This window comes from Limulus polyphemus, unplaced genomic scaffold (genome assembly GCF_000517525.1).
Source record: "Limulus polyphemus unplaced genomic scaffold, Limulus_polyphemus-2.1.2 Scaffold110, whole genome shotgun sequence".
Lineage (NCBI taxonomy): Eukaryota > Metazoa > Arthropoda > Merostomata > Xiphosura > Limulidae > Limulus > Limulus polyphemus.
The window spans coordinates 979,572-996,653 of NW_013665720.1; the positions used below are offsets into that span (position 1 = coordinate 979,572).

At 34.2% G+C, this 17,082-nt stretch overlaps 1 protein-coding gene across 2 annotated transcripts in view; it reads left to right on the forward strand.

The window, feature by feature from the left end:
• The window catches only part of LOC106471143 (thyroid adenoma-associated protein homolog), a 239,364-nt gene that overhangs the window by 108,164 nt on the left and 114,118 nt on the right, over nt 1–17,082 (forward strand). For both annotated transcript variants that reach the window (XM_022400635.1, XM_022400640.1), the window contains 4 exons: nt 4,546–4,653; nt 6,112–6,241; nt 8,857–8,999; nt 15,286–15,638. In XM_022400635.1, the coding sequence (XP_022256343.1) occupies nt 4,546–4,653; nt 6,112–6,241; nt 8,857–8,999; nt 15,286–15,638 (734 nt within the window). The remainder of the gene's footprint in view (nt 1–4,545; nt 4,654–6,111; nt 6,242–8,856; nt 9,000–15,285; nt 15,639–17,082) is intronic.

Consider the following 17,082-nt stretch of genomic DNA (forward strand, 5'->3'; position numbering starts at 1 on the left):
TTTTTGCTTCAAAGCCAAGCAATTTCTTTAATCAGAGCATTAACAAGCTGATTGTAAGATGGAAAAGCATCATCGATAAGAATAGAGACTATTTCATTTGATATATGTTTTGTTTTGATTTATAAGTTGTTTGTTGTTTTTTTTTCATCTAAAAAAAACTGACATTAATTTCTATAGGATCTAATATGATCTTGTAACAGTTTATAACTTTATACATTGATAATCTTAGTAATGTAAGTTATAAAAATGGATTTCTCTCCTTCATGGTTGCACTTAGCTGAGCCAATTTTTTTTTTTATAATGGTAAGCTCTGTGTAGCTGTATCCAGAGTACGGTGTTTTGATTGATTAACAATTTATGGCCTCAAAGGTAAAAATATTAATAATGTTATCTACCAGGTAGTTTTGTAAACAACTTTTTTAATATAAATTTGATAGTCCTTAATTTTAGACTGTCTCTTCATATACCACAACTATATATATTGTCAAATTTTGACACATTCTACTAACAGAATAATATCATTCCAATATGGTACTTCCCTCTTCTCACAAGATCAGCTATTCTCATCCAATGCTGGCTCCTATATGCGAACATTTTCTTTATGCATGCCACAAGCCTTCTGCTCCCCCTTATTGAAGATTCCAATGTGTGTCTCATGCAAATCATTATGCATCACCTCTTCACCAATGTGAGCATAGTATATTCATGTGACGCATATGATTCCATCTATGTACCTCCACTGAACTTTCACTTCTCATTTGGCAGTGCTTGTACTCTGACACTTTTCTTTCTGTCTTGCTTTCAGTTTGAGCTATAGTTATTTCTTGAAGTTGTTATAATTTTTTAACATGTCCAGTTTTCTTGAACATTACATTATTTCTATCTAATTCTAGTCACCTTTATTTAATACATTGGCTTGTTGACTATTGAGGCATGAATTCCGAAGTCAGTGTCACCACTTTGGGTGTCTCAATTTCAACAGGTGCTTTATCACAGGCTTCAGGTGTGGGCAACCCAATGGGAGATTTGTCTACATTTATTTGCAGGGAGATTGAGCATTATATAAATCAACCTTTATCTCCAGACATTGCTTCTGTACCACTGACCTGTGCAGGCTGACGAGGACTTTGATCACCTGTTTCCATCTCCTGCATTTGCCATGCCTTCCCATACCTTTCCTTAGGATTCAGTTTTGCCTTCCACGGTTTTTCAGACATTATTTATCAGTTGTGTGATGTTTTATCCCTTGCTCCTATTTTTTATGACCCACGTCTTTCCTTACTGCATGAACATTCTTCCCAGCTCTATTTGGTGTTTCCTTCATCCCCTGACATTTGGGTCCATGCTAAACTATTCACTTCTCAGTTACATGATGCCATTAGCATGCCTTGTCCTCCACAGACTTTGGATCAGTCTACCCTTGCTTATCATTGTGCAGACTGTCTTTATCTCGACCAGGAACTGTTGGGTTTAACCTGTTTGGGGGCAGGCCTCGAATTCTTTGTTAGTTTAACCCATACCTAATTTTACTACCTACGTCTTACCCTCATGATTCTTTTGCGCTATATTTCCACGATTCATATCCTGTTTGAGGCTCTTCACAGAAATCCTAAGGGGTTTTCTGGGGACATCCTCTCCCTCATTACCTCCACATTGGCTCATTTGTCATCTTTAGCTCTGGCTTTACATATGTGGTTTCTCTGTTGTTGGGACCTTCTGGGTCGGGATGCTGTCTTATCAAGGGCCCATTTACCTGCACCTTATCTCCAGGATTTACGTATGGCTCCGTTTTTACGACTTTTCCTCTTTAATATGATCCTGGAGTCTTTGGAATTTCGGGTGGCATCAGTCCAACAACAGTCTAGCCTGTTTGTATTAATTGGAGTCAAGTGTGGCACCAATTCCAGTGTCCCACCCTTCCCCATCCCAACCCTTACCTGTCCCTCCTTCTCGAGGTGCCACAACTTGTTGTTTCTCTCGACAATGCACGATATGTCTGCAACAGCTCTGGTGACTACCCAGTGGGTTCTAGTCAGGTTTGAGCTCGACTTGCAGTCTTTCTTCATCAGTGGTGCCCTTTCATCAGTGATGTTTGGGCTCTTCACGTTTTGTTGGAAGTATTCGAGATCTCATTTCTTGCCCCACCTCCCTTGTATCCTGTACGTATTTCCTTCCCTTCACCTCATGATCCAGTTGTTTGTCAGAATCTGTCAGAGGCAGTGCAGGACCTCCTCGCTCAACAGGCTATCAAACCTGTTACCCACTATTCACCAGAGTATTACTCCTGTCTACTTGTTGTTCCCAAGAAAACTGGGAACTGGAGACCTGTCACCTCACCCATTTCACCATGGAGTCCTATCTCACCCTTTGGTAGGCATTTTCTCCTGGTTTATGGATGACCAAGATGGACGTTGCCAATGCTTACCTGCATGTTCCCGTTTCAACATGGTCTTGTCCGTATCTTCAGTTCTTTCATCATGGGGTGGTGTATCAGTTTTGCGCCCTACTCCTTGGACCCCCTTCTGTACCTTATATTTTCTGTTGGGTCGTCAGGGCTTTTGCTCATCATCTTTATACCCTGATGCTGTATTTTCATTATTACTTCTTCCAGCACATTCCAAACAGGAGTTGGCCAGTCATACTCGTTAGCTCCTTCAAGTGGCTGCTCAGGTGGGCTGGTTAATCAACTTGGAGAAGTCCTATCCAATACCTTGTACATTTAGATGTCTCTTTCAACACTCTCCTCAGTCAGGCCCAACCTTCTCCTTTCCAGCTCCGTTCTATGGAATTTTCAGTTTGTCATGCCATGGTCTGCTCCTTCATTTCCTGCCTGCTCGTGAGATTCTATTGGTTTTGGGGATGTGGTCTTCTATGACACTGCTGGTTCTCCTAGTTCGTGCACACATGCATTCCCTACAATGGACTCTACACTTCCTCCTTCCCTAGCAGGCGATCTGATTTGGTGGTTGGACAAAACTCACATATCAGTGGTATTCCTGCTTCCTCATACTTGTCCAGATTTACATCTGTTTATGGACACATTTTTTTCAGGGTTGGCGTGCATGGGTTGATCACCAGGAGACCTTGGGTCTTTGGTCTGAAGGCAAGCAGTCATTCCATATCAACATCCTAGAGCTTCTAGCCATCCATCAGGCTTTGGATTACTTCCTCCCTCTAACCAGATATTGTCTGGTGATGATTCATTCCAACAATTCAACAGTAGTGGCATATATCAATCACTAAGATAGCACCCCGTTGAGATCCCTCTGTTTTTATATATTGGATCTCCTCTATTGGGCCCATGTGCACCACATTTGTTTATTTGCATGTTATGTCCTGAGTGCTTTTAATCTAGTGATCTCTCCATCCTCTCATTTTCTGAGGGCTTTGCAGTTGGTGGGGTTTTCCTCACATCGAAGGATTTACCACTGCTCTGAATCACAAGTTACCCTCCTTTTGGCCCCCGGCACCTAATCCTCAGGCTTTAGCTATCAATGCCTTCAGCCAAGATTGGTCACACAAATTCCTATATGTTTATCCCCCTATCTGATTGCTTAATCCGTGCTACATACTACTAATAGTTCCCTATTGGCTGGCTCAATCTTAGTTTCCTCATTTGCACCAACTCCAATTATTCCCTCCTGTATCACTTCCCTTATTCCCTGACCTCCTTTGTGAACCCCAATTACCGGTTCCACATCCCGCTGTTCATGCCCTCCATCTTCACGCCTGGCATTTGTCAGGTCCTTAGCAAGGAGATCTGGTTTCTCCCATTGTGTAGCTTTCCATTTGGCTCAAACCATACGCCCTTCTTCTTCTATGGAAGTATATCAATGGAAGTGAAAAGTCTTTCACACATGTTCCCATGCTAGGGGTTTTCCAGCTACTTGATCTACTGTGGCTGGTGTTTCCAAGTTTCTCACATGGCTTTTCGACTGTGAATTTTTGGTTTCCTTGATTTCAGGCTATGGGCAACCTTGTCCCATACGTTTTGTCTTTTCCTTTACCATAAAGTCTTTGCTTCACTCATCCTTACCATGTTAATCCATTCCTTCCAGATTCGTTGACCTACTCTTCTGGACTGGGATATTAATGTGGTCGTCCATTCTGTTATGTTACCTCTGTTATAATCTCTTTCCTCGTGTTCTATATTTCACCTTTCCCTTAACATGTATTTCCTTCTCCACCCAGCCTGTGGTCAACAATAGTCTGACTTGTTCCCCATCAATGTTACTCGCACACCTTACCGCCATACCTATATTCCCATTTATCTGGATCATTCCTTCATCCTGAAAACCTTGGGTAACTCCTCCTTTTTGCCTATTTACATCCCTCTATTTTCTCATCATCTGTAGCATCAAAATGATTGTTTGCATCATTTTATGATAAAACAAATGTTACATATCATAGTGGCCAAATATTCAATTTTGTTGTGGTTAAATAAGAATTTAAGTTGAGTGAAATACCACAAATCTGTATATTTTATCGAAATTTGATATGTTCTGCTAGTCGTTTAATAAATTTTATGTTTTATTGATTTTACAGCTTCTGAACAAAATTCTAGAGTTAGAAAATTTTTTAAGAAGGAAAGAAAGAGAGAGGAAGAAAAATATGGATGAAGATGAGGAACACACTCAGTTAGTTGACTATCAGGTGCACATGTATATAATTTAAAGATCAGTCTTCCTTATCTACAGTGTATATTAATATATATACTTTTTTATATTACGAGTCCACAGTTAGTAGACAAGATGGGCGTAATTTTTGCTAATGAAAACCTGTCTTCAGACTAGCAATCACTAGACTCTATCTGATTTTCAGTTATACTTCATTTTTATCTTTACTCACCATGGTAAATGTAAAGTTATTTGCTTTGAATGGTAAAAAAAAATACACTTGCTATATATGGAGTGAAATATTCTTCATCTATTTCTCAGTCTTATTACATAGTGACAACATTAAAACTTGTATACAACAAATTTTTACTTACTCTTTGAATTAAAAAAAAACATTATTTTATTGTAAGAATTTGAATTAATTTTGATTTAAGTTTCTGTAATATTCAGCTTAAGAGTTTAGTAAACGTTTTTTGTTGTTCAGAACAAAGTGATACATGTATGAGGTAAAACAGTTACTTTCATTCAAACTGTACACTGCAAAACATAAAGAGTGGGAGCCTTGTTTAAGAATAATGAACTATATTAGTAACAGAATTAAGACAAAAACTCCTTCATGTTCAGAACTTTCTTAATCCTCATTCATATAATAAAGTATATGTACTTGCAATTCTGTATACTTGGCCAGTTAAAACTTTTACCAAATTAATATTACAAGAAACCAGCACAAAACTACCTAAATAGAAATACAATCCAGTAAATGTTGGTTTCTGGTAGACATCTATTTAAAAGCTATTATACTGTTTGTTGTATAGGAGTACATAAAATCTATGTTATAATAGAATAAAACTATCAAGATACATAAAGTATAACTCATCGCACATCTAGGGAGTGTAATAATGTTGTAATTAAAGCTTATAATAGTGATAAAGTGAGTAAAGCTGAGAATGAGTTGCAGTTAAGAGTTGAGTCTAACAGTTACCATTCTGTAGCTGGATCTTCACTAGCAAAGTATGACTTACTTTCTGTTCTCCAAGTTGTGAGCTTGTAATTTAAATTTATCTGATTCCTAATTTTCTTTTGAGCTTACTATATATACATTTTATTTTTAGATTGGTTGGAATTTCAAGATTGAATTATGTAATTCATAATACTTCTCCAACATTGTAACATTTGTGTATAAACATTTTTTCACTCACCAAATCTTTCTAATGTTTTTAGTTACTTTGTAGTCTATGTATTACAGAACACTTAATACAGTTTTATTTCAATACTTATAAGCATATATTTGATATTCAATGGGTGTAAACTGTTTAATAAATGAAGCAAATTTTTACTTTCTTGAAAGTAAACATACTAAAACTTTCCAAGTTCTATATTTTATTTTACTTATTTAATAAATAATAAATTTCAGTTAATTACTTAATGTTTTGTGTTGCATGTTGCATCAAATATTTTTATTATAAACAGTCATATATTATTTTGAATTTTGCAGATATTTATGGAATGGTTGTGGAATTTTATGTTTGATTCTTTGCATCCCAGTGCTAATTTTCCACGGAGGTGCACAGCCCTTCGGATTGTATCCCTCATAACTTCAGTATTCCAGAATGTGCATGATGATGGTTTGTAAGATGGTTATATCCATAGAAATATATTAGTATACAAAATTAGATGAAGATACATTTTCTTTGATTGAAAAGTCTGGTCATTTTCTTTTGGGATAATCCATATTAGTTTAAAGTTCTTAAATTAAGTGAGAAATAATGCTAATAGATGGTTACTATGTATATTATTTGTAATGAAAATTTTTATAGTGATGTTACAGTAACATATGACTAAGAAATTCAGTCATTCATCATTTATAGAGTCTGCTTTAACCAATAAGGCAGTGTGTGTATGTCTTCAGTGCTACTTAAAACAAAATACCACAAAGTAAATGAATATTTTACAAAATGATAAAAACTGCAATTAGTGCATTAAGTAAAATCACATAAGAAATTTAGTTAAAATTAATTTTAAAAAAAAATTACTCAAATTTAGTGTTAGAAAGGGTTAGGTTTTTATGCGAATATCACATTTTTCAAACTTAGCAAAAGATTAGGGTTTTTTTTTTTTTGGTAACCTATTTTCTATCAATTTGTCATTGTTCGGGCAACTATTTGATAACTTAGGTACTAAATATTGCCTAATAATGGTGTGAAAATATTTGAACAAGTGGTTTGAATTTAGAAACTAGATATGTATTTTGTATTTCAAAGAGAAATTGATAAATCTCTAATTCCATTTCTAGAACAGTAAAATATTTGACCTCTTATGATAATTTATGGGAGTTAAATAATTAGCATGTTGTTTGTACCACCCTCTTTTATAAGTGGCTTAACCTTTTCACCCCGGCATCCTTTACTGGGAATGTCATGAGGTTTTAATGACATACATTCAAAGTTTAATTATACTACTTTTTGTTTATGTTATACCAATTACCATAGCATAAATTCAGAGTTAATAATTCATATTTTAATAGTATATAAGTTTTAAGTTCTTAATTTTATAAGGTAATATTAAACAAAATGCTGAATTTCCCCTAGTGTGAGAAATGTAACATATTTTCTCTAGGCATCCCCTCTTTTCTATTTTATTCAACACCCTCCATTAAGTACGAAATTTAACATAAATTACTTACTATAAAATCGCCATTGCTCAGATAAAGTGTAATTTTTTATAGCCTTCAATTTTGTTTGGTTACAGAGCTATCAAATAGAAGATCAGACCCGTCTTGTCACATCCTGTTTTCATAATTTGTTAATAGTTCTCTCTTACTCATAATACTATATTATGTATAACCAATAGAAAGCCAAGGTTTTCATCTATCAAATGACATATTATATTATGTTGTTTTCTGAACAGAAATTTGTCATTTTTTTGGTCAATACAAGCTTCGTTCCCACAGGAATGATAACAACTAGCTTTTAACAGCTCTTGTCGCATAGTTAGAAAGCCAGAAAAATTGTGATAGTTATTGGAAATTGTCTGCTTTTTGCACATTATTATTCTATGTTCTTTTGTGCATTATTTAATTCAATAAAAATTATTTAGTGCATTACTACCATTAGTATAAAAAAGTAGGGTTAAGTGTCATCAGCAGCAAAAAGAAAGAAGACCCAGGTAAGTACTTTATTTCTTGTTTTTCGTGTTTATTCTTTATTTGTTATTATAAAAGTAACTAAAATGTAAAAATAGGATTTCATTAGGTTAGTTAATGTTATATTAGGTAAAATAAATAATAATATAATAAAAATATTTCACGAGGCACGCACACGAGCAGATCGGAGTAGCTCGCGGGTAATGTAACTTGATAGCATAGCATGAAACGCATGTTCCCCAATAAAACAATAAAATTTAAGTATAAATAGATGTATACTATTACAAGTTTAAAGCTACTTATAATAAATAAATGTAGTTTCATGTTACAATTTGAAGTCATTCTAGAAAGATTTATTTCAAGTTTTTTTTATGGTATGAAGTTGGTCAAAATTGACCAACCTTGTATAGAGTTAGGGTTGAGAAATAACAGATAAAATATAGTTTTATTGAAAACAAACATTTGAAATGCATTTAGGAGGTTTTAAAAATTACGCAAATGAAATTTGAGAGTTTTGAGATGAAGAAAAGTATTTTTAATCTTAACATAAAGATCACTTTGCATGCTTACTAGTAAAAAAAATAATCAATATATTCATGTACAAATCTTTTTTTAGTTTATTAAAAATACTTCACCAGAAATATGATTTTTTGTATGTGAAAGACTTGTAATGTTTGCTGAAAGTCTGCAAAATGTTGTGAAGATATACATACTATATTAAAAGTTAGTAATATCAAAACTATAATGATTTTAAACGAATACAAAGAGGTCATGTAGTTGGTCAAATTGAACAAGCCCATGTTGAGAGAGTTAACAAAACAGTTTAATAATTTAGAACCAAAAAATATGTATAAAATTTTCAACATCATAAATGGTTGAAAACCTTGTAGTATCATCAGTATTTTGATATTCTACAGTTTTTTTTTTATTTTTTGTATTGTAAGATTTTCAAATATTTCATTATCAACTTTCAGTCTCTATTGATAAGTTTTTATTCAAATTATACATGTGATTCATGGAGTACGTCGTAAAATTAATTTATTGTAACTATTAGAATGTGGCCTGCTTTGATTCTAAGTTAATGTTTATTTTTTACAGCTTGTATATTTTCTGTTAAAAATATGCTATCACCATTTCAAGCTCAAACATTAATGGAGTGTTTACAAGACTCTTATGAAGCTAACAAGCAGATAGCTTTAGAAATGCTTCACAAATTCCCATCCTCTTTTCTTGGATTTCATGTAAGTACAGATGTTACACTATAGTAATAGCAGTATTCTCCAGCTATCACTTTTGTACCTTGTTTTTCTCTTGTAGCTATTGATAAATATGTGAAACGGCAATAATTATTTTATAACTTAATTTCTCACAAAGCTACTTGAAGGGTACATGCACTGGCCATCTCTAATTTTGAAGTAATAGACTAGAGGGAAGGATACTAGTTAACACCATTCATCACCTGCTGTTGAGCTACTTTTTACCAGTGAGTAATGGAATTGACCATAACATAATAAACCACCACACACACACACACATGGCTGAAAGGGCATGCATGTTTGGCAGTGGATTTCAATTCTACTACTCACAGATAGTCAGTTGAGTTCCCCAACCACTTGGACATGCCAGACCCCAGTGTTTTTTGGTAATAACGTAGATGACAAAGTTATTCACTTCATGGAAAATGTGGAATACTGTTTTGTTAAATATCGATTTGTTTATTTACACACTAGAGCAGTTTAACACCAGTCAAGCTGTAGGCTCTCCTCCCTCCAAATGTGGAATACTGTTTTGTTAAATATCGATTTCTTTATTTACACACTAGAGCAGTTTAACACCAGTCAAACTGTAGGCTCTCCTCCCTCCAAATGTGGAATGCAGTTACAGCATGTTTGTCTGTGTGTACTTCAAGCAGTATTGCTCTGTTACTGATTCTAAACCACCAACTACAGAAGTGGGGGGGGGGGGAAGCTACCAATTAGCAACAACCGCTTTTACTTTATACCTTTTTATTATTGATAATTGTAAATCATTTTTTCAGCTATTTGATCTTTTATAATTATTGTTATGAAGTGTGGGTTGATTATGTGGATTTTGGAGCTGGTGTGCCAAGTTGAAATTCATGTAATGCTGCAAAGTATTCCTGAAACTTTAGGCTGTAGGTGCATTTTAAGAGTTGTCAGTCAATCCCTTGGCATGGATGATGAGTGGTAGAGTGCTGCTTACTAGCTGCCTACCCTCGGGTCAGTATTTCATAATTAGGGATGACAGCAGACAGCCTTCATTTGCCATTTTGATATTAATACAAAAACAAATTATTTTTACCATATGGTACAAAATGTAAATATGATGATTTTGATACTACTATTTTATGTGTGGAGAATATATCACAACCCTTGGCATAGGTTCTCTTCCCTCCAGTAATCTTCTCACATTTCTTAGACTTATATTGCTCATTTGAATTTGATTTTGGTAGAGATCTATGTTTCCAAAATATGCTTTCATACCCACTCCACTTCCATTCCACAACTGCCTTTCCTTCAGTCTGTTCCATGTTTCTTGTATCCTCAATCTACATGCTGTTTCATTGACAACATCATTCAAAGATATTACCAGTCTGCAAAAAGGCTGTACTATATCAACCAGGTGGTCCTCTTTCTCATTACATAATATGTCACTGTGGCCTGGAGTGTACTACGGGTTATCCTTAAGTATCTCAAAAGTTTTATACATGTTATTTGGACAAAACCTGTACTCAGTTTTATGATGATGTTAAGGGGGTCCATCAAGAGTATGATCCTGTCATGATCTTCTCTGTTACTGGTCAACTTGACAAATGTATCCTTATATACTTCACATTATGCTCTGAATGAACTGGATCACACAGATTTTCTGCTTGTTATTCAAAAACTGATGTCAACCTTTCCATACAGCTCCTGTCAATGCATTCATGTCTTTCCTGACTGAGCCATCTCCTGATGTGATTACTGTTGGTCTCTACTTATATGTCTACTCCATGCTGCTGATCTTCATTTTCCTGGACTCAGTCAGTACTTTTGATTTATATCGGTTTTCAAACAAGGCCCAAAACTTGAGCACCATCTAATAGTTCACTATTCTTCTGAAGAAGAATAGTGAACTGTTCCAAAGCCCTTGAGTTTTGGGTCTCGTTTGACTTTGATATGCTAATGTGAATTTCACACACTATTCTGATCATGACTGATGCTCTTTTGTTGCACTTTTGGGTTTATAGTATATTTGAGAAGAGTAGTACTTTCCACTTATTTCACTCACAAATGCTCAATATGTGCAGACATTATCAACCTACAGTCCATCACAATACCCAGCAAAGTGACAGAGTTCTTTATGTGATCTGGTAGCCAATGTTCAACAGGCTTTATTTTATTGAATGGACATTTTGTTATACATAGTCCACTGACAGAAAGTTTTGTTTGCTTCTTCCAGACCTTCCACCACTTCTATTGGTAAGATGCTTGCAACAATTATATCATCAAAGTATGTCTATGGTGTCACTTTGGGGACTTCTAGCACATTGATCAGATCAGTTGTGGAAACATTGAAAAGGACAGGACTCAGCAAAGATCTTTATGGGAAGCCAGAACTGTTTTCAAAATTTCAGATCTTCATTTGATTTTAGTTGACAGGCTTGGTGTCCAGCATAACTAATAATATCATCGTATGAAAATGTCAAAGCTATTAGAGCCTTTAGCTTCATAACCAAAATGCCATTATCCACTTAATTATAATTTTCAAGGTAAAATACCCCAACAGCACAGTGCTGTATGTGACTGCTTTGAGATTTCAGTTTTGGATTTCTTCTGTCTAGACCCATCACCTTGGTAGATATACAGTCTCTTTTTTAGATCTTGCACAACTATTTTATCTGCTTCCTTTTTCGTGAAATTTACCCGTATATTTTACATTGCTATTTGTCTATATCCTTTCTGTGTGAAATGATCTTTGAAGAGTTTGGGCAACACTGCTATTGAGCAGTCTCTTTTTTTTTTTGTGCCCCTTCCATCATTAACAAATTGATTTGTCAGCTATCTATGCTTTCTATTTTATGGAGGTAGTATTGACTTTGGAGAGTCTCACACCATCTGGACCTGGTGCAGAATCACTCTTTGTTGTGTGAAGAATTCTATCCAATTCATCCAATGTCACTTGAGTTTCTGACATGGGTCAACTTTCTATTGTATTCTGTCATTTTATTCCCAGCAGGCCCATCTCACAGAAGACTGCATGTTTTATTGTAGCAGATTCATATATACCTCTACGAAAAATGGTGTTTTCTTTTTCTTTACAAGTACTAATACATTTATTATTTGGCTCTTGGATCTCCTATGGCTGTAATTATGAGGTAGATTTATTGAATTTTGTTTTTCTTACCTTCTTCTCTATTATACAGTTTGTTTCAGTGTATATTTTACTGACCTCAGTCTTCTATTCCCATGCTTGCTACACTTTCGTCATCTTTCATTTGAGTATATTATGACCACCACATTTACTTTTCTGAGTTATTTGTTATTTACTCACTACCTATATGATGGTATTTTATTTTGTTCTGTATCGGAAGCTTGTAGTTTGGGTGTTCTTTTGAGAAGGCTCTTTATTGGCAATATTTATGTTTATGGACTTGTAGTTACTACTCACTAAAGTCAGTATCTTCCATTTCATCAAAAGGAATGCAGCAGGTGTAACAAAGGTGAGATTTATATCCAAGTCAGTCTCCCTCTCTGCTATTCTTTTGAGGATATGTTTACTAGAATACATTTAGTGTTTTGCAGAGCCTCCTCCAGTAGCTTTACATTCACATTTCTGTCAGTGTTAGCTACATTGGGCTCCAAGCATAAATATTGCCTGTAATGATAACTCTTATTCCCATATGCATGAGAGGATTCAGCAGACTGGATGATTTATTTTCCGATGTTACAATGTCACTGGAGATATACAAGTTGACCAGTATGTATTCCATGCTAACATTCTTCAGGTTCACCAACAAAATCTCTGCAGCATTCATACCTTCAAGCATCTATTCACCACCAACAAAATTCAAATTAACAACTTATGCAAAAGAAACACCCCATACTGGTGGAATAGAGATACTAATAAAGCTTAGTCTGAAAAAATGTCTGCAGTAGTGTTCAGTTGGTCATTCTTGCTGACAAAGTGCTCAGAATAGGCATTAGTATAGCATGTGAAAGAATTGTAGATGCAATAACTACCAGAAAGTTTACCATGAAGCATGGAAGCTGACAATCAGACTGAATCACTATAAGCACTGCCTTACCTCAAGGACCACCATTATCACCATCGCTCTTCAACATCTATGCCATGGATCTAGACATCCTTGACAGTCCAACCAGTTGCTAACCTTTACATATTTTCACTTCACTTTTTTTGTGTAACAGTCTTCGATTCAAGGTAACTTATGATTTTCTGTTAATACTACATAAAATGACTAATTGCTGAAGTTGTTAATTAACTATAATTACAAACTATCACTAAGTTTTAAACAAAAATAAATATTGTCATATAGTGTGACTTAAGCTTTAAAAATAAAATTTAATCATTTTTGGTTCATGAAACAATTTTTCATCTATTTAATCAGTTTATTTTCAATCTGAACCGTTTTGTCAGTTTTCTCACGATCCTATTTTAATTCTTTATGCCAATTAGTTGAAGTGGACCATATGCTTGGCTTCCAGTTCGAGTTTCTTTGGCAAAAATATTTAGGATTATATTGTATTTATGAGCATGTCAGCCCTCTTTGAAATAAGTTTATTGTGTAGTTTAGAATGCACAAACCTGTATATACTGAAAGATTAATTGGAGGCTGAGGACTGTGGTAGCTATCGTGCTCAGTGGAAATGATTGTGAAATAACCTTCCATCATGATGACTTTGAGTCATCATTCTAAATTCTCAGACATTTTCCACAAACAGTTTAGCCCACAGATCTTTTGTACCATGCCAAGCTGTATAACATTTCTTACTCATCAACATTGGGCATAGCTTCTGAGATATTTCATAAGTGTTTGCTCCATCAACATTCTTCTAAACATCTAAACTCTTCCTGTGCATGCAAGACTCAGAATGTTTGCAGCCATATAAATTCGCTGGAGATTTTACAATTCATCAGGGTGTGGCAGATTTGCTTTTCATCAGAATTGGTAGGTACATAAGAGGGTAACTTAACTGTCAACTGATTCTGAAGATTATTGATACTATGTAGAACAAAACTTGTTCTTCAATATCTGATTCAATAATCATGACTCTTTTAGTGAGAGCTTCAGAAACCACAGCCACAAGCTAAAGTCTCACCCAAAAGATTGTCATTATTCATGATTCTAGAATTGATGATTTCTAGGGTAGCTTTGCATTTTTTTTCAAAGGTTACTATAGAGCCTGGATGATAAACTTTATTTTAATCAGATTGTAAGGATTTTATTATGGGCCCAACTTGCAAGTTCAATAATATAATCAATCTTTTCTTCTTTTTGGTGTCAATGAACAACACATTCAGAAAATAAATATTTTGGATATTCTTCACAATATATTTGGATTCTTTCTGGAGAATGTTCTCTTTTTCATGATGTTGTTTGTAAGAAGGTTCAAGATGTGAGCAATACAGCCACAGAATGATATAGAATAATTTTATTGAAGTAACTGCCAGGCTCACATTGTTATTTTGGTAACATTGATTTGTTATAACACCATTTTCTTCCGTGACCTTAAATATTTTGTCAGTTTGTATTCTCTGTGTGCCTCTGTGTCTGTATTGAGTGTCTTGTAAATAACTTGTGATGGTGTAATAATTGTGAATTTTATATCTGGTTCAACTTATAGGTTAATCTAACCATCAAACTGAAGGTTAATGTGTGTTTTTACCTCTATAATTCCATCAAGATCTAGTCTTTCAAATTTCATTTTCAGTAGAGGTGGGTAGAAAGTTCATATTGGGATCATAGCGTAGAGCTGGATGTATGTGCAGCTGAACAGTAGTGACTTTTAGTTATGTTTAGTGGTGTGCTCGTAAGATTACATAGTCTGTACCTAACAATGTTTTAGTTGTTTGTTTTAAAAAAGATTAGAAAAATTGTTGTGTAATATTACTGATTTAAATTACTAGTTTTCAAATATTATCAGTCAGAATTCATCTTTACTGATGAAAACCTTCAATACACAAAATTTGTTCTTAACATTTTAGCATTATATGAGATAAATTCAGACAACAGTAGTGTGATATAAGTTGAAACATAATTTGTACATTTTCTGTATAAAATTATTTTTATGTTGTTGATTATTGCTAGATATTGTGGTGTAAAGTACATGGCTGCAATATTGTATCTGTCTTTATAGATGTTTCAATAGATGTTTCTTGCAGTCAGAAATGTGGTAGTTTTCTGTTGATTATAAAAAGAAACATTAATATAGAATTGCAGGATAAATGTAGTCTATATGTTGTACAGTATTTTTATCTTTCAATGGTACTGTTGTTTTGGTTTAGGAAAAATGTAAAGTAGAAGAAGTTCTACAACAATCTTTAAGCCTGGCAAGGAGCAGCAAGCCACCTGATCCTGTTTCAGCAGCATATTTGTTAGCTTTGTTGGTAAACCATCCATTAACCAAGACAGTAGCAGAAGAACTGGAAAGAACTGTTTGTCCTGTGTCTCCATCATTGCCTGCTGTCGTGTATACTAATAAAAGAAGTATTTGTTTTTCTGTTTTAAGACTTCTCATTGCAAAGCTACAAGAAGAAGTTGAAGTGGCTTGCAGTAGCTTGTTAACAGCTGCAGCCACTGGACCAATGTATGGCCTACTTATTTGTATCCGCTATATTATGAATGAGGCAGAGTTAGGGTAAGTAAAACGTTTTTATGGTAAGTATTATTTACTTGTGAACAGTTAATTTGGTCTAGATTAGTATTTTCCAAAATGTAGGGTGCTCACCCTCAGGGGGTGGTGCAAGTGATCTCTTGGAGGGGACACGAGCACTCGGGTAGAGTCAATTGTGTAATAATGCAAAATAAAGCATCTTAATATATTTCTTATTAATGAAAATAATAAATAATTTCTACAATGCATATAGAATTTTAATGTGTATCTGTGTATCATATCTTGTCACCTAACTTGCTCTTTCACTCATTTAACCCTCTCCAGATGGGCCACAGGTCAAAGGCCATGTCATCGCATTGACTCGCATTCAAAACTTTATTGAACTACTATTTCATGAATCTATGTCAATAAGTTTGTTATCAAACTGTAGATTATAATTCAAGTTTTAGTATTATATATTATTTAAGTTCTTAATTTAAAAGCAAATATGAAAAAACACTGTTAAACATCAGCTTTGTGTGTCACATGGTATGTTGAATGCAGCACTGGTTCAAATTAGATGTTTGTGATGCCAAAATACTAAGTCTATAGTTTTGTACAAATTAGGAACTCAAATTACCAATATCGACAAACTAGAATATAAAAAAAGAACCTCATATCTTTTCTACTTTCTGAGATCTCTCTCATGTACTGAATCAAACATAGTGGCATGCTCATCTTTTTCCATTTTTGGAAATGGTCCCTTATATATATACTTATTTCAATATATGACATGTGAATAACCAATTGAAAGCTCAGAATGGCCCGTAGTGGCTTTCTTAGCCATTTTCATGTGTTAAGATGCCATTTCGTTCTTTTGAACCAAGATTTCAAGGAGGTAGGTTGCGTCTTTAGTCTACTCGAAATTTCATATTTTTTTAGACCCAAAAACAGCTTAGTTACCAAGCTTCATAAATTATAGTGGAATTCTATGGTATCGATATAGTAAGTTATAATTTTTTGGTTATTCAACTGTATATATATAAAACCTAAAAAAAAAGTATTTCTTTTCATATCCTCCACGTGCAAAATTTTAAAAGTCTTAGCAACCTACATCAAGCAGAAACCGAGTACAAAGATTGTAACTAGAAGAGATAATTGTTTGCTATACTTCTTTATTTACTGCTCTATGTTTTAAGAAAATTAAGTTTTAGAACTTATTTTTAAATAGTAATAATCTATATACATATATAATGTATATTAATGGAAATGTGACTGTATTTTACAAAATACCAGTCTACTAAAATACAGCCAAGACAGGTCACTTTGTAAAGACTAAAGGTCAGTTTTATATTATTGGATATGGTAACATGAGAGCACTTGTGCCACATCATTGTAACTTCTGTGTTGTTAGCTAGGCACAGCTGCAAGGTCAATATAATAAAAATAATAAGTATATATATATATATATATAAGTGTATAATGTTAT